Here is a 25,268-nt window from a genome sequence, read left to right as displayed (position 1 = left end):
CTTACATTGAGTATTTGTACATTTGTCTTAGTGATTCAGCATCGTCTTCATATTCCTCCTGAACTGGATAATATTTTTTTTTTACCTGGGGAAGGGGTGGGGGGTGGGGGGTGGGGGTTCTGCTTTCCATTTGGCAAAGAGTAAAATTGACCAAAGATGTGTGGAGCAGATAGACATAAAGAGGACAAGGGATAACAACACGGGGGGTGGGGCACAGGACGTGCACCTGATCTGTGTAACAGCCGACGCTTCGTCCTCTCATGGCCTCAAGCAGGAACAGTAAGAAACAAAACCCAACAAAATAAAATGTAATTAGTTGTGACTTGTTTCTGGCAGCGTTAGAGTCTTACAGTCGCCTTCTGCCACTCGGTTCAGTTACTTTTCTGCTGTAGGAGAAAGCTGTGTGACACCTAGGCAGCCATATTGCTTAAAGGAAACCCGTCAGCAGGTGTCACCATGAAGGTTACATCCATTGTCCGGTATTATTATTATCCATCAGACCTTTGTGTGTGCTGTCAGTAACAGCAGGACATACAATATATGGATTTATATTCCAGGATTGTCACTTCACCAAGTGCCTCAGGGGCGTGTCCTCACACTGCTGTGCTCTGTGCAGCCAGTATTATGCATTGTCCCTGGAGAGATGAGTAACTATACCTTGGAGTATGTTGTTAGTAGCAGCAGGACTGTGAAATATGGATTTATATTCCAGGATTGTAGCTTGCAGGCATTAGCCTTGGAGAGGTAGGTGGGTGTGTTGGGGGGGGGGGGGGTGGAGTCCTCACACTGCTGTGCTCTTAACTCCTCCGCAGCTCCTTATAATCTACAAGCATTGTCCTGTCCAGGGATCTGGTAAAACTGGTTTAGAAATCTGACACCAAAGTATGATGAGTGCAGCGGAGGAGACGCTGGGGGGGGTCACACGATAAGAAAGGCTCTAGATTTATACATATACGCGGAGACAAACATTCAGGAACCTTTAATTCTGCGTGCACTGACCTCCTGGGGGTAAGTGGGGGCTCAGGTTAGACTGGTACGAGGAGACAGCCACAGCCTAAAGCAGCCGAGCCGGAGTCATAGAGCGGAGCTGCAGTGTAAAGCAGGAGAGAAAGAACTGAGCGGAAGGTCCAGCAATTTCAGATTTTACAACAAATCAGGAGACCACAGCCCGGAGCATTAAAAAGCCAACTTTATTTACAGGTTACGTCGCTCATTGTAACATCCTCCTGCTCTTCACATAACGTTCACACAGTGCAGATTGTGTCCTGTCCGGGGTCTGCAGTGCAGCACATCGCCCCCTAGTGACTACCATTGGCTGGAGAAAACCAAACCGTCTGTACTCAGCAACTATAGGTCAAAGTTACCCCAAAATCAGCACCTTATGATGGGGTCCAGCTACCGATACCCGTCTGTATGGAAATAAATGTGTCTGTAGGACGGGGAATACGAATACACTCTATTCTCTGCCCTATAGTCACCTGTCTGTGGGATGGAATTGGCTGATAACAGGGAGTAATAGATTGTATTTCTCTGTCCTACAGTCACCTCTGCCTAGAATGAAATGGCTGATAACAGGGAGTAATAGATTGGATTCCTCGGTCCTACAGTCAGTACTTCCAGGGATGAAATGGCTGATAACAGAGAGCAATGGATCATTTTGGTGCCATTTCTACATGGATGGGGCAGTGCACTATATGGCGGTTTCCTTCTCCAGGTACAGGACTGATATAATACAGTAATACAGAATACATGGCACATAAAAATATACATAAGAATATACATCAGTAATGCTTGACCTATACATCAGATCGCCACCAGCGGGGGGCGCTGCACCAGATCACCACCAGCGGGGGGCGCTGCACCAGATCGCCACCAGCGGGGGGCGCCGCACCAGATCGCCACCAGCGGGGGGCGCCGCACCAGATCGCCACCAGCGGGGGGCGCCGCACCAGATCGCCACCAGCGGGGGGCGCCGCACCAGATCGCCACCAGCGGGGGGCGCCGCACCAGATCGCCACCAGCGGGGGGCGCCGCATCAGATCACCACCAGCGGGGGGCGCTGCATCAGATCACCACCAGCGGGGGGCGCTGCATCAGATCACCACCAGCAGGGGGCGCTGCATCAGATCACCACCAGCGGGGGGCGCTGCATCAGATCGCCACCAGCGGGGGGCGCCGCACCAGATCACCACCAGCAGGGGGCGCTGCATCAGATCGCCACCAGCGGGGGGCGCTGCATCAGATCGCCACCAGCGGGGGGCGCTGCACCAGATCACCACCAGCAGGGGGCGCTGCAACAGATCACCACCAGTGGGGGGGGCTGCATCAGATCACCACCAGCGAGGGGGGGCTGCATCAGATCACCACCAGCGGGGGGCGCTGCATCAGAAAACTTTTTACATCAGTTTATATATATTATTAGTTTTATATAAAAAAAAATGTGTAAAGCAGAGAGCACGAGGGGCCGGGATGTGCGATGAGGGAGCCCCTCCGCCATAGTCCCTTTAAAGGGTTAAAGGGATATTCCGACCAGACCCCACTCTAACAGCTATGATCTACCCCGGGACGTGGCAGGTCACTGGTGGGTGGATGGAAAACCCCTTTAATGCTGAATACGTACATAGTGAGCGGCTGACAACCGCTCTATAACTTGTAATCAGAGTGATTATAGGTGTCACCCAGCTTTCCAAGGAACAGAAAAACTAAAAAAAAAAAAAAAAAAAAAAAAATTGAACTAGAACTACTTTGAGTAGTGGGGGGGTCACTCCGCGCCGGGAGAGATTGGGGGAGAGAGGGGGTGTCACTCCGGGAGGGATGGGGGGGGGGGCCTCCGCGCCAGGACGGATGGGGGGGGGGGGCCTCTACGTCCTGCTCCCCACAATCTGCAGCAGGTTGAGGAATATGTAGACGATGTCGGTGTAGATCTTCATGGCCCCGTACACGTACTCCTCCGGGTGGATTGTGTGTTTCCGGTTCCCGATCACCAGTTGGGTGTCGTAGGCCAAAAACTGTCAGACAGAGACGAGGGAACAGCAGTGAGAGGACACAGCGGATATGGTGAGAAATGACATCAAATAGACTTCTCCTTCGCTGCACAAAAATGTCAAAATGTTTAAAATATCTTCGACTCTTACATGGGCAACAAAGACATCCAGCTAAGAGAAGTCACCCAGCTTTCCACAGACCCTGAATAACAACACCCACCTCTGCACGATACAATGTATCGTAAAAGTGAACCTGTCAGCAGGTGCCACCATACAGACTGTCAGGTACTGTCCCGGGAGGGATGTCTATTCACATATGTTGTTAGTAGCAGCAGGACTGTGAAATGTGGATTTATATTCAGGATTGTAGCTTAGTGTGCCGGGGTGTGTCCTCACACTGCTGTGCTCTGTGCGCTCTGCATTGAGTTGCTCTGACTCTTTCTCTGAGTAAGAGCTCGAGCAGGCTTCTGGTTGCATACTATAGCAGCAACTCAGAACAGTAGGGCAGTTCAGTGGAGCAACTCAATGCGGAGAACTAAGAGCACAGCAGTGTGATGAAACGCCTTGAAGCGAAACTGTGCTGGAATCTAAGTCTACATATCACAGTCCTGCTGCTACTAACAACATACACAAAGGTATGATTACACATATTTCCAGTTACAATAACTAATAGCATCTACAAAGAGCACAGCAGTGTGAGGACGACCCCCAGAACACGTGGATTTCCTACAATTTCCTAGGTAAATCCATATATCACAGTCCTGCTGCTACTAACAACATGCACAAAGGTCTGATTACACATCTCTCCAGGGACAATACCTAACACTGGCTGCAGTCAGTATGGCCACACCTGCTGACAGGTTCCCATTTATTCCATTTGGGTTTCTCAGATATTTTCTACAATGTACATATAGAAAGACCCCCATGAGATCACTGCACAACATGATCCGGACTTCCCAGCAGGGGGGGGGGGGATTATAGTGGACTACTCCTCTTATTAATCTCACGTATGTACAATGGCCATAGGGGGCGCTGTATCCCCCCCCCCCCCTGGGTGTAAAGGTTTAATATATATTAAAATACCATCAAAATACAATAATACAAACCAGCGTGAAGACGATGGCCCCGATAGCAGCGTACAACATGTGTAGCCAATAGATCTGTGAAGACAAAGCAACAATCAGCCGGGTACTACAACCCCCAACATCTCCTCTGCTGCTCGGTAAAGTGAATCATCACCTAATATGAAGGGTTAATTAAATTAAAAGCAGAATACCATTTAGGCTTTCATATAAAACAGCGCCACATCTGTTCTCAGGTTGTGTATGGTACTGCAGCTCGGCACTATTTCTTTTAATGGAGCCGAGCAGTGTTATTTTTTGTAATCCTGGACTACTCCAATGCCCTAAAAGGTTTAAAAATGGATCCATAATCATGCGAAAGAAAACAGGACAGGTGCTCCGAAAACTTGTGTCACAAGAAAAAGTGGAAAAACCTAAATATCAGGAATTTCAAGACTTGGAGTGAGTGGCGACAATCTGGAGAAAACCTACAAAATTTAGAAGGCGTCAAGAGGAGAGAAAATATTTGGTTGTTTTGCATTCAGGAAAATAATGTGAAAAATAATTTAGGCCATAATTTATTTAAAAAAATTATAATAATAATTCAAATAATAATTAAAAAAAAAAAAATTTAAAAAATTTCTGCTATTCCCCTTTTGCTCCAGCAGGTGGCGTCGATCATATACAAAATTTGTATAATGCCATTTTTTTGGATGGTTCTTTCCTTGTATAAACTCCTGACCCCGATTGTTTCCTGTTTGTACTTACAACCATTACAGCTCCAACACGACGCCATTAGAGCGCCCCCCGGGGACCAATCAGCGCGTCCCAGAGCAGAGACGGAGCAGCTCCATGACACACAAGTCTCAGTCTTATTATACTCACGTATTTGAACGCCAGGACGATGGCGGTGACGATGCCCGTGATGAAGAGGACGATTCCCAGGACAGAGAAGAGTCCAGCGCAGGAGGTGAAGTCCACCTGGAAGGGTCAGGAACAGAAGGTCACACAAGAGAAAGGTCATGACTCATGACCCCAATTATTCCCAAATTCCCCTCAGTCCTGACTGATAATTTCCCTATTTACAAATTGGTCGATACATATTTTATCAAAAAGTTTTACAGGGCTAGAAAAACCATGTCCTCACACTGCTGTGCTCTCAGCTCACTGCTCTGCTCTGGGGGACAGCTGTACTATAGAACCAGAAGCTTTCCATGGTCAGGAAATAGCGGCTGTGGAGCAGCACAATGCACAGTACTGAGAGCACAGCAGTGTGAGGACACAACCCCAGGGCACTTGGAGAAGCTTTAATCCCCCAATAAAAATCCTTATTTCACAGTACTGCTGCTACTAACACCACAAAGAGAGGTCTGATTACACAGGGACTAGACATAACACTGGCTACACAGTCCCTGACATCTTACCTTAGTCTGGAAACAAAAGATGGTCACAGCGATGGTGACAAGAGCGGTGATCCCCAGACTGATCAGCACGGCCCGGGAACTGTAGAAGCTGCGGGGACAATAATTAAAGGGATATAGTAACATTTTTACCAGAGGTAAACAGGATGAGGTCTGCAGGGGGGTAGGTATTGCAGGGGGGGGGGAGGTATTGCAGGGGGGGAGGGAAGGTATTGCAGGGGGGGAGGGAAGGTATTGCAGGGGGGGAGGGAAGGTATTGCAGGGGGGGAGGGAAGGTATTGCAGGGGGGGAGGGAAGGTATTGCAGGGGGGGAGGGAAGGTATTGCAGGGGGGGGGAAGGTATTGCAGGGGGGGGGGAGGTATTGCAGGGGGGGGGAAGGTATTGCAGGGGGGGGGGAGGTATTGCAGGGGGGGGGGAAAGGTATTGCAGGCGGGGGAAGGTATTGCAGGGGGGGTAGGTATTGCAGGGGGTGGGGAAGGTTTTGAATAGAGCACAGAGCTTGGTATTGCAGTTCAGCCTCATTGACATAAATTTTACCGAGTCGTCACCAGGTCATGTGACTGATGGGTGTGCGTTTGTAGGTGTAACCCATTTCATTTTTAAAATTACCCTAATAATCCAGAAGGGCTCTGGGTATGTTCCCAGAGCCCTATTGTGCTTAAGCTTCAAAGGCTGTTACACTGTGCAGGAGTCATCGCCCCTCCCACTGTGTGCTGAAACTTCTTCTATTTCAGTGAGATTACATCACACAGGGAGAGGGGGGAGGGACTGTGTAAAAGCCAGTGAAGCTACAGCACAGAGGGGCTCTGGTAACATCCTCAGGAGATCTTCGTGCTCTTTAGCATAATGAACTCATGTTATTAGGAAAATAAAAGAATTTTTCTGAAAGACCATGGATATATGGAGATACAACAGTCACAGAGCCTGGACCTACGAGTAATGTCCCGGGGTTATCATGAAGGATTGTGCTGGTTGAATTTTTTTAATAGTGGCTGATAACAGGGAACAAAAGATCTCATGCATTGCCCTAACAAATAATGAGAGCAACATTTCTCAACCAGGCTGATACCAGAGAACAATGGCATTCAGCTTCCTGTCTCTTTAAATACTATTCTGTATCTTTACAACAGGAAGGTCTCACTTTACAGCAGTCGCTTTATGTTTGTAATGTTTGGCAGCTATAGGTGCAGTCTATGGGTGGAGGTTTGGAATATGATGTGTATGGGTGATGTCACATAGTGATGGAATGTGGTTATACCAGGAGGCGATGCCGCAAAACTAGTCACAAACGGAAAATGCACAAATCTTTAGGTCTGAGTAGTGACACGCGACTTACCTGGCAATTGTTCCAGCCATAAAAGACATGGCGAGCGTCTGCGGGAAGAGAACACGATGACATGAAATGATAGAAGATGAAGCATGAGGGGATCATTGCTAGGGGTGGTTACATGACGGGCCCGGATTTTATATACTTGCCACATACTCACAAATATACTCAGAAGAATCACATTCCATGGGAAGCGTCTCCTGCAAGAAACATATGCAATATTTAGTGTATATTAGATGTATCACCAGCAGAATAGTGAGTGCAGCTCTGGAGTATAATACAGGATGTAACTCAGGATCAGTACAGGATAAGTAATGTCATGTATGTACACAGTGACTGCACCAGCAGCAGAATAGTGAGTGCAGCTCTGGAGTATAATACATGATATAACTCAGGATCAGTACAGGATAAGTAATGTCATGTATGTACACAGTGACTGCACCAGCAGCAGAATAGTGAGTGCAGCTCTGGGGTATGATACAGGATGTAACTCAGGATCAGTACAGGATAAGTAATGTCATGTATGTACACAGTGACTGCACCAGCAGCAGAATAGTGAGTGCAGCTCTGGGGTATAATACAGGATGTAACTCAGGATCAGTACAGGATAAGTAATGTCATGTATGTACACAGTGACTGCACCACCAGCAGAATAGTGAGTGCAGCTCTGGGGTATGATACAGGATGTAACTCAGGATCAGTACAGGATAAGTAATGTCATGTATGTACACAGTGACTGTACCAGCAGCAGAATAGTGAGTGCAGCTCTGGAGTATAATACATGATATAACTCAGGATCAGTACAGGATAAGTAATGTCATGTATGTACACAGTGACTGCACCAGCAGCAGAATAGTGAGTGCAGCTCTGGGGTATAATACAGGATGTAACTCAGGATCAGTACAGGATAAGTAATGTCATGTATGTACACAGTGACTGCACCAGCAGCAGAATACTGAGCGCAGCTCTGCTGTATAATACAGGATGTAACTCAGGATCAGTACAGGATAAGTAATGTCATGTATGTACACAGTGACTGCACCAGCAGCAGAATAGTGAGTGCAGCTCTGGAGTATAATACATGATATAACTCAGGATCAGTACAGGATAAGTAATGTCATGTATGTACACAGTGACTGCACCAGCAGCAGAATAGTGAGTGCAGCTCTGGGGTATGATACAGGATGTAACTCAGGATCAGTACAGGATAAGTAATGTCATGTATGTACACAGTGACTGTACCAGCAGCAGAATAGTGAGTGCAGCTCTGGGGTATAATACAGGATGTAACTCAGGATCAGTACAGGATAAGTAATGTCATGTATGTACACAGTGACTGCACCACCAGCAGAATAGTGAGTGCAGCTCTGGGGTATGATACAGGATGTAACTCAGGATCAGTACAGGATAAGTAATGTCATGTATGTACACAGTGACTGTACCAGCAGCAGAATAGTGAGTGCAGCTCTGGAGTATAATACATGATATAACTCAGGATCAGTACAGGATAAGTAATGTCATGTATGTACACAGTGACTGCACCAGCAGCAGAATAGTGAGTGCAGCTCTGGAGTATAATATAGGATGTAACTCAGGATCAGTACAGGATAAGTAATGTCATGTATGTACACAGTGACTGTACCAGCAGCAGAATAGTGAGTGCAGCTCTGGGGTATAATACAGGATGTAACTCAGGATCAGTACAGGATAAGTAATGTCATGTATGTACACAGTGACTGCACCAGCAGCAGAATAGTGAGTGCAGCTCTGGAGTTTAATACAGGATGTAACTCAGGATCAGTACAGGATGTATAATGTAATGTATGTACACAGTGACTAGAGGAGACTTACCTTGGGCCCTGGCAGCAGGCAAGGACCATGTATGTAACAAAGAATACACCACTGTGAATTGAACAAGACACGTTAGTCATGCAGTAGACACGCTGTAGCTATAGGGGTATATAGGGTACAGGGTGATGTATACTCACTAAGATGCATAGTACACCGCCGGGTTCCTCCTCACAAACGTATATAAGGGCTCCCTGCACAAGATACATACACAGCGGTCATACATGGAGTCCGGTATATACTGTGCCTCGCTATAGGTGCTGTATATAATACTGATAAGCATGAAGCCTGATAAACTGATCAATCACAGCAATGTAATAGCACCATGGAAATGGATACATTGTATCTAGTGCCGGAGTTATAGGATGTTCTATGACTGGTAGATGAAACCTACACAAAGGTGAAGATGGCGACAATCCCCACCGTGACCAAGAGCTGCAGCGCGATGATGGCGTAAACCTAAAACACATGAGAGGTCAGCAACAAGCGATAGATGAAACAATGAAGCCCCTCAGACAGAGCCCTACTGATCGTGTGTCCCACCTTACGGAGGAAAGCGTGCCGCACGGCTTTGTCATCCCAAGAACCAAACTGCCCGTCCCCTTCATTCGTGTTGTAGATATCGGAATCACCTGCATGGGAGAAAATGTACAAATTATGGCCACCAATGGTCACAAGGCTCCCACAGGGCCAAGGAGCCCACCAGAGACCATTATGGTAGGCAACTTCCTTCTATCTGCCCACCAGAGCCGAGGAAGGAACCCTAGAACCACTGGGGCCACAGCACAGAGCCCCCTGACCGACTACAGGACGGCCACGAGGAGCCACCCCAAAGAATTGGATAAACCAGGGACATTACTCATAGATCCAGGCACCGGGACTGTGGGATCTTCTTATATCTGCTATCCATGGCCTTCTGCCTTCTAACATCAACTTTTAAAATTATGGAGGGTGTTACCAGAACCCTCTGTGCTGTAGCTTGACAGGGTGTTACACTGCATCTCCTTCCTTCTGCTCCCTCAGCCGGTATTAATCTCACAGTGGGATAGGGTAGAGCTGCTGCACAGTATAACAGCCGGTGAAGCTGGAAGGGTAACACCTCCCAGAGCAGAAGTGGGAAAATAAGTTTTACCATGGGGCCACATGAGAAATTGGAATGGTTTCAGAGGGCGTGACTAATATACTAAACTCGGGTCAACCCAAAACTTACACATTCAGTATATAACCTTATAAAAGCAGAGAATGAAACATTACAACGATTTAATGAATATATGGAAGACCTTATTATATCCTTATTTAAATTTTCAGCCATGTCAGCGATGGGGCCGGTCACAGATTGGATGTGGCCAATCAATGCCCAGCTCTGCCCAAGAGCCATTCTGACTCATTAGCATAATTATAAAAGTTGATTTCAGAAGGGCAGAGGCCATGGATAATAAATATAAGAAGATCCCACAGTCCCGGAGCCGGATCTATGAGTTATGTCCCTGGTTATCAGGATGGATTGTGATGGGACATTTCTTGAAAGGGACCAGCACTTACCTGGGTTGAGGGGTATATTCGGAAGCATTGGCATCACGGGTTTCGGGGGCTCATTATGTCCTGGTTCGGGGTAACCTCCAGGCTGAGGGTGTCCTCCAGGTTGAGGCTGTGGATAGAATCCTCCGGGTTGTCCATATGGAGGAGGATAACCCCCAGGCTGGGGATAATTGCTTGGAGGGTATCCACCAGGTTGGGGGTATCCGCCAGGTTGGGGGTATCCCCCAGGGTTATGTAATGGGTCTCGATCATTGTATGGCGGGGGGGCGCTGGGGTAGGACATGGCTGCAGCCAAATCACCAAACTAAAGGTCACTCCTGGAGGAAGAAGGGAAAGAACATGATTAGTCACCAACATTTCACAACCGATTTCTAAGATGATTAAGAATATGAGAAGGTCCGAGTGACCTCTAACAATCGGGACCCAAAATATTAATAGACAAAGGGGTGTGGCCCAAACCCTGAAGTGCTGGTTCAACAAACATGAGAACATTTTGTCCCAAAATCTGGTGCCTATAGGAGTGTCTAAGCGGAGCCATCCACCAGACGCTACGATCCCAACACTTGTAGCTCTTAGGAGTGACCCGTCTGGTCAGGAAATCTTTGGGCAGCTATACAGGGGGGTGACAGGCGGCCCATTACTATATACATGGTCCCATCTGATGTCAACAGAACCTCGTGTTATCAGACACCGAGATCTCATGTTGAAAGCCAAAAAGGTTGGTGTTTTTTGGTCCCATTAATTGGTGAAGGTCCATGACCCGGACCACCTCCATTACATGTCAGAAGAATGAGTGGCCGTCACATTTGGGTCCTGGTGGCCACAACCAGCACCGTCATGTCCACCGTATCCTCAGGTTCGGGTGATTATCTTCATGGGACAAGTGGCCATCACAGTTTAGAGGCCCCAAGATATCAAGGTAAAAAGTTGACTAGATGAAGTCCTGGATCCCATGGAATGGTGCCGGTCCATGGACCAGATCAAGGTACAAGTCATAATGGTCCAAAAGAGACCACGCAGGACATCAGGATTACAATGGCTCATGATGTGTACAAAACAGATTTGGTGCCGTGACCCACAGTGTCCATTATTTCCTCTATTCAGGAGACACCGGACAATGGACCAGAACTCAAAATAAATCCATCACGTACGTAAAATCGCAAAAACACAAACTGTGAACGTGTGACATGAATATGTCCCACCCAGGACAACATCTGCAAAGAGTTTCTATGTTCTCTCTGTGTTTGCGTGGGATTCCTCCGGGTCCTCCGGTTTCCTCCCACACTCCAAAACATACTGGTAGATGATTAGATTGTGAGCCCCATGGGGACAGGGACTGATTGGGAAGCTCTGTGCAGCGCTGCGGAATCTGTGCGCTATATAAATAGAGGATAATTATTATTATGAATATTCTTATCCTTACGCACCGCTACACCTTTAACAGGGTGTGTATACTTATGCAACCAATTGATTCTTGCTCCACTGCATCTAAAATAAAATCTGAGGAAAATTGTATATAATCCAGATGAATATCTGTCCGTCTCCATGAAAACAGACTACAAACACTCCAAGTGTAGTCAGGTTAGACACATTGGGGCTTATTTACGAAGGGTCCCGCGGCCGGATTTCCGCTGGGTTTTTTCGACTTTTCGGGGATCGCGCCACCGGAACAGGGATTTAAAAGGGGATTGTGTCGCACGCAATCAGTTTTTGTCGCAATCGGGTGGCTTTCACGCAACACAAATTGGGCGATCCGAAGGATTTGACTAAGCGCGGTATTTAACATTTAAATTTGTATTGCAAGCCATGTACTTACATGCACCAGGAAGAAGAAGGTGAACTCCGGGGACCTGAGCGGGGAAGTGACACATGCAGGATATCGGGTGCAGGATCTTAGTGACTCCCTGAACAGCGCATTATACACGGACAATGCACTTACATGCACCAGGTAGAAGAAGGTGAACTCCAGGGACCTGAGCGGGGAAGCGACACATGCAGGATATCAGGTGCAGGATCTTAGTGACTCCCTGCACAGCGCATTATACACAGACAATGCACTTATATACACCAGGAAGAAGAAGGTGAACTCCAGGGACCTGAGCGGGGAAGCGACACATGCAGGATATCGGATGCAGGATCTTAGTGACTCCCCGCACAGCGCATTATACACGGACAATGCACTTACATGCACCAGGAAGAAGAAGGTGAACTCCAGGGACCTGAGCGGGGAAGCGACACATGCAGGATATCAGGTGCAGGATCTTAGTGACTCCCCGCATAGCGCATTATACACGGACAATGCACTTACATGCACCAGGAAGAAGAAGGTGAACTCCTGGGACCTGAGCGGGGAAGTGACACATGCAGGATATCGGGTGCAGGATCTTAGTGACTCCCCGCACAGCACATTATACACGGACAATGCACTTACATGCACCAGGAAGAAGAAGGTGAACTCCAGGGACCTGAGCGGGGAAGTGACACATGCAGGATATCGGGTGCAGGATCTTAGTGACTCTCCGCACAGCGCATTATACACGGACAATGCACTTACATGCGCCAGGAAGAAGAAGGTGAACTCCGGAGACCTGAACGGGGAAGCGACACATGCAGGATATCGGGTGCAGGATCTTAGTGACTCCCCGCACAGCGCATTATACACGGACAATGCACTTACATGCACCAGGAAGAAGAAGGTGAACTCCGGAGACCTGAGCGGGGAAGCGACACATGCAGGATATCGGGCACACGATCTTGGTGACTCCCCGCACAGCGCATTATACACGGACAGTGCACTTACATGCACCAGGAAGAAGAAGGTGAACTCCAGGGACCTGAGCGGGGAAGTGACACATGCAGGATATCGGGCACACGATCTTGGTGACTCCCCGCACAGCGCATTATACACGGACAGTGCACTTACATGCACCAGGAAGAAGAAGGTGAACTCCGGGGACCTGAGCGGGGAAGTGACACATGCAGGATATCGGGTGCAGGATCTTAGTGACTCCCCGCACAGCGCATTATACACAGACAATGCACTTACATGCACCAGGAAGAAGAAGGGGGAACTCCGGGGACCTGAGCGGGGAAGCGACACATGCAGGATATCAGGCGCAGGATCTTAGTGACTCCCCGCACAGCGCATTATACACGGACAATGCACTTACATGCACCAGGAAGAAGAAGGTGAACTCCGGGGACCTGAGCGGGGAAGCGACACATGCAGGATATTGGGCACAGGATCTTAGTGACTCCCCGCACAGCGCATTATACACAGACAATGCACTTACATGCACCAGGAAGAAGAAGGTGAACTCCGGGGACCTGAGCGGGGAAGTGACACATGCAGGATATCGGGTGCAGGATCTTAGTGACTCCCCGCACAGCGCATTATACACGGACAGTGCACTTACATGCACCAGGAAGAAGAAGGTGAACTCCGGGGACCTGAGCGGGGAAGTGACACATGCAGGATATCGGGTGCAGGATCTTAGTGACTCCCCGCACAGCGCATTATACACAGACAATGCACTTACATGCACCAGGAAGAAGAAGGGGGAACTCCGGGGACCTGAGCGGGGAAGCGACACATGCAGGATATCAGGCGCAGGATCTTAGTGACTCCCCGCACAGCGCATTATACACGGACAATGCACTTACATGCACCAGGAAGAAGAAGGTGAACTCCAGGGACCTGAGCGGGGAAGTGACACATGCAGGATATCGGGTGCACGATCTTAGTGACTCCCTGCACAGCGCATTATACACGGACAATGCACTTACATGCCCCAGGAAGAAGAAGGTGAACTCCGGGGACCTGAGCGGGGAAGTGACACATGCAGGATATCGGGTGCACAATCTTAGTGACTCCCCGCACAGCGCATTATACACGGACGATGCACTTACATGCACCAGGAAGAAGAAGGTGAACTCCAGGGACCTAAGCGGGGTTCCCTTTAATTTCTCCCGGATATAAGCAGAGGTGCAGTTTTAGAATGATCTAATTACTAGTGAGAATAAGGAAGGGAAACAGGAACAGGAAAGTAAAATCCATCTGATAAGATCAGTTTCCAGCTGTCAGGGGATGAATAATAATGCTTTCCAGTGTTCATCTCATCCAGTTGCATCCTTAGAGGGATTGTCTGATCACCTGCCAGTGTTTTCTATTAAGGCCCTACAAAAATTCCCTTATTATTACAGATATGACACAGATGAGATCTATCCTGCAGATTTCCAGGACCTGCAGCCCCCAGTGATCTCGTGGGCGAGTAGAACCACTTTAGTTTCTATTTTTAAAGGTCCAGGCAGGGCACAGGCCCAATCCTGGTTATATTTAAACTTACGGCATGGAATTAATGACATGAGAAGAGATAAGATGCCCCCCCTCCCCCCGGACCATGTGCAGAGATTACACCAATCCCATCTAAGTCAGAGCACACGGGGTCCAGATGGTGTCACAGACCACAGCAGCGCAGAGAATAGGAGCACAGCTCACACCGGACCCCGGGGTCACAGGGTCAGGGTTCATATAGCACAAAGATAGTACTGGGGGATTTATCAGAAGTGTCCGAGAGAAAACGGTTCTAGTTGCCCATGGGAACCAATCACAGCTCAGCTTTAGTTTTATAAACTGCTGTGAGAAAATGAAAACCGAGTTCTGAGGAGAAGAGTTGCGCTCTCCCGGAGTGTATGCACCATGTGGTGGAATACCTATATGCAATACAACTACTAGAAATTCTCTGCTTTGGCCACCTGGGGGCGCTAAAAAGGAAGGTCCTGCCCACCGGGGGGTTTCTAAGTAGGAATGTCTTTCTAACTGGGGGGGTTTGCCCAGGAGGGAGGCTGAGGAGGAAGGCTCTAGCCGGCGCCGTCACCGAGGAGGAGGAGGAAGGCTCTAGCCAGCGCCGTCACCGAGGAGGAGGAGGAAGGCTCTAGCCGGCGCCGTCACCGAGGAGGAGGAGGAAGGCTCTAGCCGGCGCCGTCACCAAGGAGGAGGAGGAAGGCTCTAGCCGGCGCCGTCACCAAGGAGGAGGAGGAAGGCTCTAGCCAGTGCCCTCACCGAGGAGGAGGAGGAAGGCTCTAGCCGGCGCCGTCACCAAGGAGGAGGAGGAAGGCTCTAGCCAGTGCCCTCACCGAGGAGGAGGAGGAAGGCTCTAGCCAGCGCCCTCACCGAGGAGGAGGAAGGCTCTAGCCAGCGCCCTCACCGAGGAGGAGGAGGAAGGCTCTAGCCAGCGCCCTCACTGAGGAGGAGGAAGGCTCTAGCCAGCGCCATCACTACCGAGGAGGAGGAAGGCTCTAGCCAGCGCAGTCACCGAGGAGGAGGAAGGCTCTAGCCAGCGCCATCACTACCGAGGAGGAAGGCTCTAGCCAGCGCCCTTACCGAGGAGGAGGAGGAAGGCTCTATCCAGCGGCGTCACCGAGGAGGAGGAAGGCTCTAGCCAGCGCCCTCACTGAGGAGGAGGAGGAAGGCTCTAGCCAGCGCCGTCACCGAGGAGGAAGGCTCCAGCCAGCGCCGTCACCGAGGAGGAGGAGGAAGGCTCTAGCCAGCGCCGTCACCAAGGAGGAGGAGGAAGGCTCTAGCCAGCGCCGTCACCAAGGAGGAGGAGGAAGGCTCTAGCCAGCGCCGTCACCAAGGAGGAGGAGGAAGGCACTAGCCAGCGCCGTCACTGAGGAGGAGGAGGAAGGCTCTAGCCAGCGCCGTCACCAAGGAGGAGGAGGAAGGCTCTAGCCAGCGCCCTCACTGAGGAGGAGGAGGAAGGCTCTAGCCAGCGCCCTCACTGAGGAGGAGGAGGAGGAAGGCTCTAGCCAGCGCCGTCACAGAGGAGGAGGAGGAAGGCTCTAGCCAGCGCCGTCACCGAGGAGGAGGAGGAAGGCTCTAGCCAGCGCCCTCACTGAGGAGGAGGAGGAGGAAGGCTCTAGCCAGCGCCCTCACTGAGGAGGAGGAAGGCTCTAGCCAGAGCCGTCACAGAGGAGGAGGAGGAAGGCTCTAGTTTTTGTTAGGAGGCAGCTCTTCGAGCTTGAATGTAAAAATAACGTAGAAATGTGTGTGACCACGGCACCACCGGGGAGGAAACAGAACAACAATGATTTCTAAGAGATGATCCCATATTGTAATATTACAGGAAATATAATTATCCCCCATAACAGACACGTCAGAGGGTGAGGGGTCCCCTTTAAGCGCAGACAGGAGGCGTCTCCGGTCACCAGATACACGGCGCTGTGATGAAGAGGTCGATATGATGAGATTTATTCCCTCCCAAATCTCCAGAGACAAACATTATATCATTAAAATTTCAATAAGACAAGCGATGGTTTCCGGTCCAGAAAATCTGAATGTGCAGCGAGACGCGGAGAACATCGTCTGAGCACATCATGTGACCGGCTACAGAGGATTGGTCCCAGCAGCTTCCCGTACGAAGATGATGGGGAACAATAAGAGGTCATCTACCTGCCAAGGAAAAACTAATGGGGTGTTCCAAAATGAGGGCACAAAATAGGTGCAGATGCCTCATTTACCTCTTCTCTAAACTGTGCGATTTCCAATGCCAGTTTATACTGTGGAGATCACATTCTGTTCACACACCAGGAGGTCCAGGATGAGCAGCACTAGGAGGTAATGGCGGCTTCTGTGATGCAATGAGCCGTTCAGTGATTAATCGGGAGCAATGCTGGATGTGCAAAGTCTCTTCCCGGAGCAGCGCTCTGTATCGCCAAATATCATGGCTGCGTATTCAGGAGGAGACAAGTTGTCCGTTATTTTTAGATTAACCAGAAATATTAATTGGTAACTCCGACTCCAAAATCTTCTGCGGAATCAATAAAAAGATCCACGAAAAAGTTGCATCAACCTCCATGAAAAATAGTCGATGACACCCTGTTATGGGGCGAGGGCAATGTGCAGATGACACCCTGTTATGGGGCGAGGGCAATGTGCAGATGACACCCTGTTATGGGGCGAGGGCAATGTGCAGATGACACCCTGTTATGGGGCGAGGGCAATGTGCAGATGACACCCTGTTATGGGGCGAGGGCAATGTGCACATGACACCCTGTTATGGGGCGAGGGCAATGTGCACATGACACCCTGTTATGGTGCGTGCGAGGGCAATGGTGGGTGGGGTGGGGGGCGGGACAATGTGTAGATGACACCCTGTTATGGTGCGTGCGAGGGCAATGGTGGGTGGGCAATGTGCAGATGACACCCTGTTATGCGGCGAGGGCAATGGTGGGTGGGGTGGGGGGCGGGTCAATGTGCAAATGACACCCTGTTATGCGTTGAAGGCAATGGTGGGTGGGGGGGTCAATGTGCAGATGACACCCTGTTATGCGGTGAAGGCAATGGTGGGGGGGGGGGTCAATGTGCAAATGACACCCTGTTATGCGGCGAAGGCAATGGTGGGGGGGGGGGGGTCAATGTGCAGATGACACCCTGTTATGGTGCGAGGGCAATGGTGGGTGGGCAATGTGCAGATGACACCCTGTTATGCGGCGAGGGCAATGGTGGGTGGGGTGGGGGGCGGGTCAATGTGCAAATGACACCCTGTTATGCGTTGAAGGCAATGGTGGGTGGGGGGGTCAATGTGCAGATGACACCTTGTTATGCGGTGAAGGCAATGGTGGGGGGGGGGGTCAATGTGCAAATGACACCCTGTTATGCGGCGAAGGCAATGGTGGGGGGGGGGGGTCAATGTGCAGATGACACCCTGTTATGGTGCGAGGGCAATGGTGGGTGGGCAATGTGCAGATGACACCCTGTTATGCGGCGAGGGCAATGGTGGGTGGGGTGGGGGGCGGGTCAATGTGCAAATGACACCCTGTTATGCGTTGAAGGCAATGGTGGGTGGGGGGGTCAATGTGCAGATGACACCTTGTTATGCGGTGAAGGCAATGGTGGGGGGGGGGGTCAATGTGCAGATGACACCCTGTTATGCGGTGAAGGCAATGGTGGGGGGGGGGGTCAATGTGCAAATGACACCCTGTTATGCGTTGAAGGCAATGGTGGGTGGGGGGGTCAATGTGCAGATGACACCTTGTTATGCGGTGAAGGCAATGGTGGGTGGGGGGGTCAATGTGCAGATGACACCCTGTTATGCGGTGAAGGCAATGGTGGGGGGGGGGGTCAATGTGCAAATGACACCCTGTTATGCGGCGAAGGCAATGGTGGGGGGGGGGGGGTCAATGTGCAGATGACACCCTGTTATGGTGCGAGGGCAATGGTGGGTGGGCAATGTGCAGATGACACCCTGTTATGCGGCGAGGGCAATGGTGGGTGGGGTGGGGGGCGGGTCAATGTGCAAATGACACCCTGTTATGCGTTGAAGGCAATGGTGGGTGGGGGGGTCAATGTGCAGATGACACCTTGTTATGCGGTGAAGGCAATGGTGGGTGGGGGGGTCAATGTGCAGATGACACCCTGTTATGCGGCGAAGGCAATGGTGGGGGGGGGGGTCAATGTGCAGATGACACCCTGTTATGCGGCGAAGGCAATGGTGGGGGGGGGGGGGGTCAATGTGCAGATGACACCCTGTTATGGTGCGAGGGCAATGGTGGGTGGGCAATGTGCAGATGACACCCTGTTATGCGGCGAGGGCAATGGTGGGGGGGGGGGGTGTCAATGTGCAAATGACACCCTGTTATGCGTTGGAGGCAATGGTGGGTGGGGGGGTCAATGTGCAGATGGCACCCGGTTATGCGGCAAAGGCAATGGTGGGTGGGCAATGTGCAGATGACACCCTGTCATGGGGCGAGGGCAGTGGGGGGGGTCAATGTGCGGATGACACCCTGTTATGCGTTGAAGGCAATGGTGGGTGGGCAATGTGCAGATGACACCCTGTTATGGGGCGAGGGCAATGTGCAGATGACACCCTGTCATGGGGCGAGGGCAATGTGCAGATGACACCCTGTCATGGGGCGAGGGCAATGTGCAGATGACACCCTGTCATGGGGCGAGGGCAATGGTGGGGGGGGGGGGGTCAATGTGCAGATGACACCCTGTCATGGGGCGAGGGCAATGGTGGGGGGGGGGGGGTCAATGTGCAGATGACACCCTGTTATGCGGCGAGGGCAATGTGCAGATGACACCCTGTTATGGGGCGAGGGCAATGTGCAGATGACACCCTGTTATGGGGCGAGGGCAATGTGCAGATGACACCCTGTTATGGGGCGAGGGCAATGTGCAGATGACACCCTGTTATGGGGCGAGGGCAATGTGCAGATGACACCCTGTTATGGGGCGAGGGCAATGTGCAGATGACACCCTGTTATGGGGCGAGGGCAATGTGCAGATGACACCCTGTTATGCGGCGAGGGCAATGTGCAGATGACACCCTGTTATGGGGCGAGGGCAATGTGCAGATGACACCCTGTTATGAGGCGAGGGCAATGTGCAGATGACACCCTGTTATGGGGCGAGGGCAATGTGCAGATGACACCCTGTTATGCGGCGAGGGCAATGTGCAGATGACACCCTGTTATGGGGCGAGGGCAATGTGCAGATGACACCCTGTTATGCGGCGAGGGCAATGTGCAGATGACACCCTGTTATGGGGCGAGGGCAATGTGCAGATGACACCCTGTTATGGGGCGAGGGCAATGTGCAGATGACACCCTGTTATGGGGCGAGGGCAATGTGCAGATGACACCCTGTTATGGGGCGAGGGCAATGTGCAGATGACACCCTGTTATGGGGCGAGGGCAATGTGCAGATGACACCCTGTTATGGGGCGAGGGCAATGTGCAGATGACACCCTGTTATGGGGCGAGGGCAATGTGCAGATGACACCCTGTTATGGGGCGAGGGCAATGTGCAGATGACACCCTGTTATGGGGCGAGGGCAATCAATGTGCAGATGACACCCTGTTATGGGGCGAGGGCAATGTGCAGATGACACCCTGTTATGGGGCGAGGGCAATCAATGTGCAGATGACACCTTGTTATGGGGCGAGGGCAATGTGCAGATGACACCCTGTTATGGGGCGAGGGCAATGTGCAGATGACACCCTGTTATGGGGCGAGGGCAATGTGCAGATGACACCCTGTTATGGGGCGAGGGCAATGTGCAGATGACACCCTGTTATGGGGCGAGGGCAATGTGCAGATGACACCCTGTTATGGGGCGAGGGCAATGTGCAGATGACACCTTGTTATGGGGCGAGGGCAATGTGCAGATGACACCCTGTTATGGGGCGAGGGCAATGTGCAGATGACACCCTGTTATGGGGCGAGGGCAATCAATGTGCAGATGACACCCTGTTATGGGGCGAGGGCAATGTGCAGATGACACCCTGTTATGGGGCGAGGGCAATGTGCAGATGACACCCTGTTATGGGGCGAGGGCAATGTGCAGATGACACCCTGTTATGGGGCGAGGGCAATGTGCAGATGACACCTTGTTATGGGGCGAGGGCAATGTGCAGATGACACCCTGTTATGGGGCGAGGGCAATGTGCAGATGACACCCTGTTATGGGGCGAGGGCAATGTGCAGATGACACCCTGTTATGGGGCGAGGGCAATGTGCAGATGACACCCTGTTATGGGGCGAGGGCAATGTGCAGATGACACCCTGTTATGGGGCGAGGGCAATGTGCAGATGACACCCTGTTATGGGGCGAGGGCAATGTGCAGATGACACCTTGTTATGGGGCGAGGGCAATGTGCAGATGACACCCTGTTATGGGGCGAGGGCAATGTGCAGATGACACCCTGTTATGGGGCGAGGGCAATGTGCAGATGACACCCTGTTATGGGGCGAGGGCAATGTGCAGATGACACCCTGTTATGGGGTGCCTTGTAGATGGCGCTCTATTATGACGTTTCTTTGTATTGTCTGGAGGAGCGGCGCTGACACAATGATGGAGGAACCACGGGAGGGATAAGTATCTCTGACTGCAGGGACTTTCCCTCCGTGACTCAGTGATTTTGGGTGCGGAAACTCTGACCAGCTGAAAGTTCTTCCGCAGGGTAAAGGGATCTCCTTACTTTAAAAACAAGTTTAGTAACTTATAGATTTCCTCTCCACATACAAAACCCCTCTGTAATGTATCGTGTAATACCACCATAGGGAGGTCAGCGCTGAGGTCACATGACCACAAACTTCTACAGAATGTTCTCCATTACATCAAGGCCTGGGGACGGAATACATGAAGCTTCTTGTAGACTGTGGTCAAAAGCAGCTAAGCTGAAGAGAAATGTGTAAGTTACAGGACTCCAGAACTGCGCTCACTATTCTGCTGGTCCAGTCTTGTGCATAATAGTGCAGCCCTGGAATATAACTCCGGATGTAACTCAGGATCAGTACAGGATAAGTAATGTCATGGATGTACACAGTGACTGCACCAGCAGCAGAATAGTGAGTGCAGCCCTGGAATATAACTCCGGATGTAACTCAGGATCAGTACAGGATAAGTAATGTCATGTATGTACACAGTGACTGCACCAGCAGCAGAATAGTGAGTGCAGCTCTGGAGAATAATACAGGATGTAACTCAGGATCAGTACAGGATAAGTAATGTCATGTATGTACAGTGACTGCACCAGCAGCAGAATAGTGAGTGCAGCTCTGGAGAATAATACAGGATATAACTCAGGATCAGTACAGGATAAGTAATGTCATGTATGTACAGTGACTGCACCAGCAGCAGAATAGTGAGTGCAGCTCTGGAGTATAATAGAGGATGTAACTCAGGGTCAGTATAGGATAAGTAATGTCATGTATGTACACAGTGACTGCACCAGCAGCAGAATAGTGAGTGCAGCTCTGGGGTATAATACAGAATGTAACTCAGGATCAGTACAGGATAAGTAATGTCATGTATGTACACAGTGACTGCACCAGCAGCAGAATAGTGAGTGCAGCTCTGGGGTATAATACAGGATGTAACTCAGGATCAGTACAGGATAAGTAATGTCATGTATGTACACAGTGACTGCACCACCAGAAGAATAGTGACTGCAGCTCTGGGGTATAATACAGGATGTAACTCAGGATCAGTACAGGATAAATAATGTCATGTATGTACACAGTGACTGCACCAGCAGCAGAATAGTGAGTGCAGCTCTGGGGTATAATACAGGATGTAACTCAGGATCAGTACAGGATAAGTAATGTCATGTATGTACACAGGGACTGCACCAGCAGCAGAATAGTGAGTGCAGCTCTGGGGTATAATACAGGATGTAACTCAGGATCAGTACAGGATAAGTAATGTCATGTATGTACACAGTGACTGCACCAGCAGCAGAATAGTGAGTGCAGCTCTGGGGTATAATACAGGATGTAACTCAGGATCAGTACAGGATAAGTAATGTCATGTATGTACACAGTGACTGCACCACCAGAAGAATAGTGAGTGCAGCTCTGGGGTATAATACAGGATGTAACTCAGGATCAGTACAGGATAAGTAATGTCATGTATGTACACAGTGACTGCACCAGCAGCAGAATAGTGAGTGCAGCTCTGGGGTATAATACAGGATGTAACTCAGGATCAGTACAGGATAAGTAATGTCATGTATGTACACAGTGAGTGCACCAGCAGCAGAATAGTGAGTGCAGCTCTGGAGTATAATACAGGATGTAACTCAGGATCAGTACAGGATAAGTAATGTCATGTATGTACACAGTGACTGCACCAGCAGAATAGTGAGTGCAGCTCTGGGGTATAATACAGGATGTAACTCAGGATCAGTACAGGATAAGTAATGTCATGTATGTACACAGTGACTGCACCAGCAACAGAATAGTGAGTGCAGCTCTGGGGTATAATACAGGATGTAACTCAGGATCAGTACAGGATAAGTAATGTCATGTATGTACACAGTGACTGCACCAGCAGCAGAATAGTGAGTGCAGCTCTGGGGTATAATACAGGATGTAACTCAGGATCAGTACAGGATAAGTAATGTCATGTATGTACACAGTGACTGCACCACCAGAAGAATAGTGAGTGCAGCTCTGGGGTATAATACAGGATGTAACTCAGGATCAGTACAGGATAAGTAATGTCATGTATGTACACAGTGACTGCACCAGCAGCAGAATAGTGAGTGCAGCTCTGGGGTATAATACAGGATGTAACTCAGGATCAGTACAGGATAAGTAATGTCATGTATGTACACAGTGACTGCACCAGCAGCAGAATAGTGAGTGCAGCTTTGGAATATAATAATACAGGATGTAACTCAGGATCAGTAGAGGATAAGTAATGTCATGTATGTACACAGTGACTGCACCAGCAGCAGAATAGTGAGTGCAGCTCTGGAGTATAATACAGGATGTAACTCAGGATCAGTACAGGATAAGTAATGTCATGTATGTACACAGTGACTGCACCAGCAGCAGAATAGTGAGTGGAGCTCTGGAATATAATACAGGATGTAACTCAGGATCAGTACAGGATAAGTAATGTCATGTATGTACACAGTGACTGCACCAGCAGCAGAATAGTGAGTGGAGCTCTGGAATATAATACAGGATGTAACTCAGGATCAGTACAGGATAAGTAATGTCATGTATGTACACAGTGACTGCACCAGCAGCAGAATAGTGAGTGCAGCTCTGGGGTATAATACAAGATCTTGGATGAGGGGGGGAGCTTTTCTGACTTAGTGTTGGGGTCAGGTCACAGTTACATAATTGTATACTGATCACAATGCAGGTTACACATAAGACATCAGCATGTAACACAGATTCCGGCAGTTGGACCCTCAGTATTCATCATCAGCCTTAAGTGGTAAAATCCCTTTAAGATTACGTACACAAGGAAGAATTCACCGTGTAAGAATGTGATCAGGGTGTGACAGATAAATTATTCCTGGAGCGCGATGAACAAACCCAAAAATTCTCCAGAAATACAAAGAACGTTACAGAGGAAATAATGGTCACATGACCCAGACAGGAGGGGGCGCTATACTCCGGGGAATGGGGCACACCTGGCTATTGTTCAATTCTATGGAGAAAGCTGGACTGAGGGAATGTCCTCACACTGCTGTGCTATTAGATTTCTGCATGGCGGGCCAGGGCTATGTGTAACCAGCTTTTATGTTACAGCTGGATGCAGAGAACACAGAGCACAGAAGTGTAAGGATGAAGCTGTATCCTTACACTGCTGTGCTCTGTGTTCCCTGCATCCAGCTGTTCAATAGCCTAAATAAAAGCTGGTTACCACAGTCCTGCTGCTACTAACTGCAAACATAAACAAAGGAATGATTACACGTCCCTCTAGGGACAATATATAACACTGGCTGCAGAGAGCACAGAGCACAGCAGTGTGAGGTCTGATTACACATCTCACCAGGGATAATACATAACACTGGCTGCAGAGAGCACAGAGCACAGCAGTGTGAGGTCTGATTACACATCTCTCCAGGGACAATACATAACACTGGCTGCAGAGAGCACAGAGCACAGCAGTGTGAGGTCTGATTACACATCTCTCCAGGGACAATACATAACACTGGCTGCAGAGAGCACAGAGCACAGCAGTGTGAGGTCTGATTACACATCTCTCCAGGGACAGTACATAACACTGGCTGCAGAGAGCACAGAGCACAGCAGAGTGAGGTCTGATTACACATCTCTCCAGGGACAATACATAACACTGACTGCAGAGAGCACAGAGCACAGCAGTGTGAGGTCTGATTACACGTCCCTCTAGGGACAATATATAACACTGGCTGCAGAGAGCACAGAGCACAGCAGTGTGAGGTCTGATTACACATCTCTCCAGGGACAATACATAACACTGGCTACAGAGAGCACAGAGCACAGCAGTGTGAGGTCTGATTACACATCTCTCCAGGGACAATACATAACACTGGCTGCAGGGAGCACAGCAGTGTGAGGTCTGATTACACATCTCTCCAGGGACAATACATAACACTGGCTGCAGGGAGCACAGAGCACAGCAGTGTGAGGTCTGATTACACATCTCTCCAGGGACAATACATAACACTGGCTGCAGAGAGCACAGAGCACAGCAGTGTGAGGTCTGATTACACATCTCTCCAGGGACAATACATAACACTGGCTGCAGAGAGCACAGAGCACAGCAGTGTGAGGTCTGATTACACATCTCTCCAGGG

At 49.9% G+C, this 25,268-nt stretch overlaps 1 protein-coding gene across 3 annotated transcripts in view; it reads right to left on the bottom strand.

Annotated features, from left to right (window-relative positions):
- Window positions 1–1,174: 1,174 nt before the first annotated feature.
- TMBIM1 (transmembrane BAX inhibitor motif containing 1) overlaps window positions 1,175–25,268 on the bottom strand; it is a 36,876-nt gene continuing 12,782 nt past the window's right edge. For all 3 annotated transcript variants that reach the window (XM_072122412.1, XM_072122414.1, XM_072122413.1), the window contains exons 2-12: window positions 10,185–10,498; window positions 9,186–9,274; window positions 9,037–9,101; window positions 8,783–8,836; window positions 8,646–8,696; window positions 6,955–6,994; window positions 6,804–6,841; window positions 5,470–5,557; window positions 4,931–5,026; window positions 4,091–4,144; window positions 1,175–3,008 (exon numbers count right to left, since the gene is read on the bottom strand). In XM_072122412.1, coding sequence (XP_071978513.1) covers window positions 2,862–3,008; window positions 4,091–4,144; window positions 4,931–5,026; window positions 5,470–5,557; window positions 6,804–6,841; window positions 6,955–6,994; window positions 8,646–8,696; window positions 8,783–8,836; window positions 9,037–9,101; window positions 9,186–9,274; window positions 10,185–10,464 — 1,002 coding nt within the window. In that variant the 5' untranslated portion in view covers window positions 10,465–10,498 and the 3' untranslated portion in view covers window positions 1,175–2,861. The remainder of the gene's footprint in view (window positions 3,009–4,090; window positions 4,145–4,930; window positions 5,027–5,469; window positions 5,558–6,803; window positions 6,842–6,954; window positions 6,995–8,645; window positions 8,697–8,782; window positions 8,837–9,036; window positions 9,102–9,185; window positions 9,275–10,184; window positions 10,499–25,268) is intronic.

Source organism: Engystomops pustulosus, chromosome 8 (genome assembly GCF_040894005.1).
Source record: "Engystomops pustulosus chromosome 8, aEngPut4.maternal, whole genome shotgun sequence".
NCBI lineage: Eukaryota > Metazoa > Chordata > Amphibia > Anura > Leptodactylidae > Engystomops > Engystomops pustulosus.
This window is presented reverse-complemented; position numbering and strand designations above follow the sequence as displayed.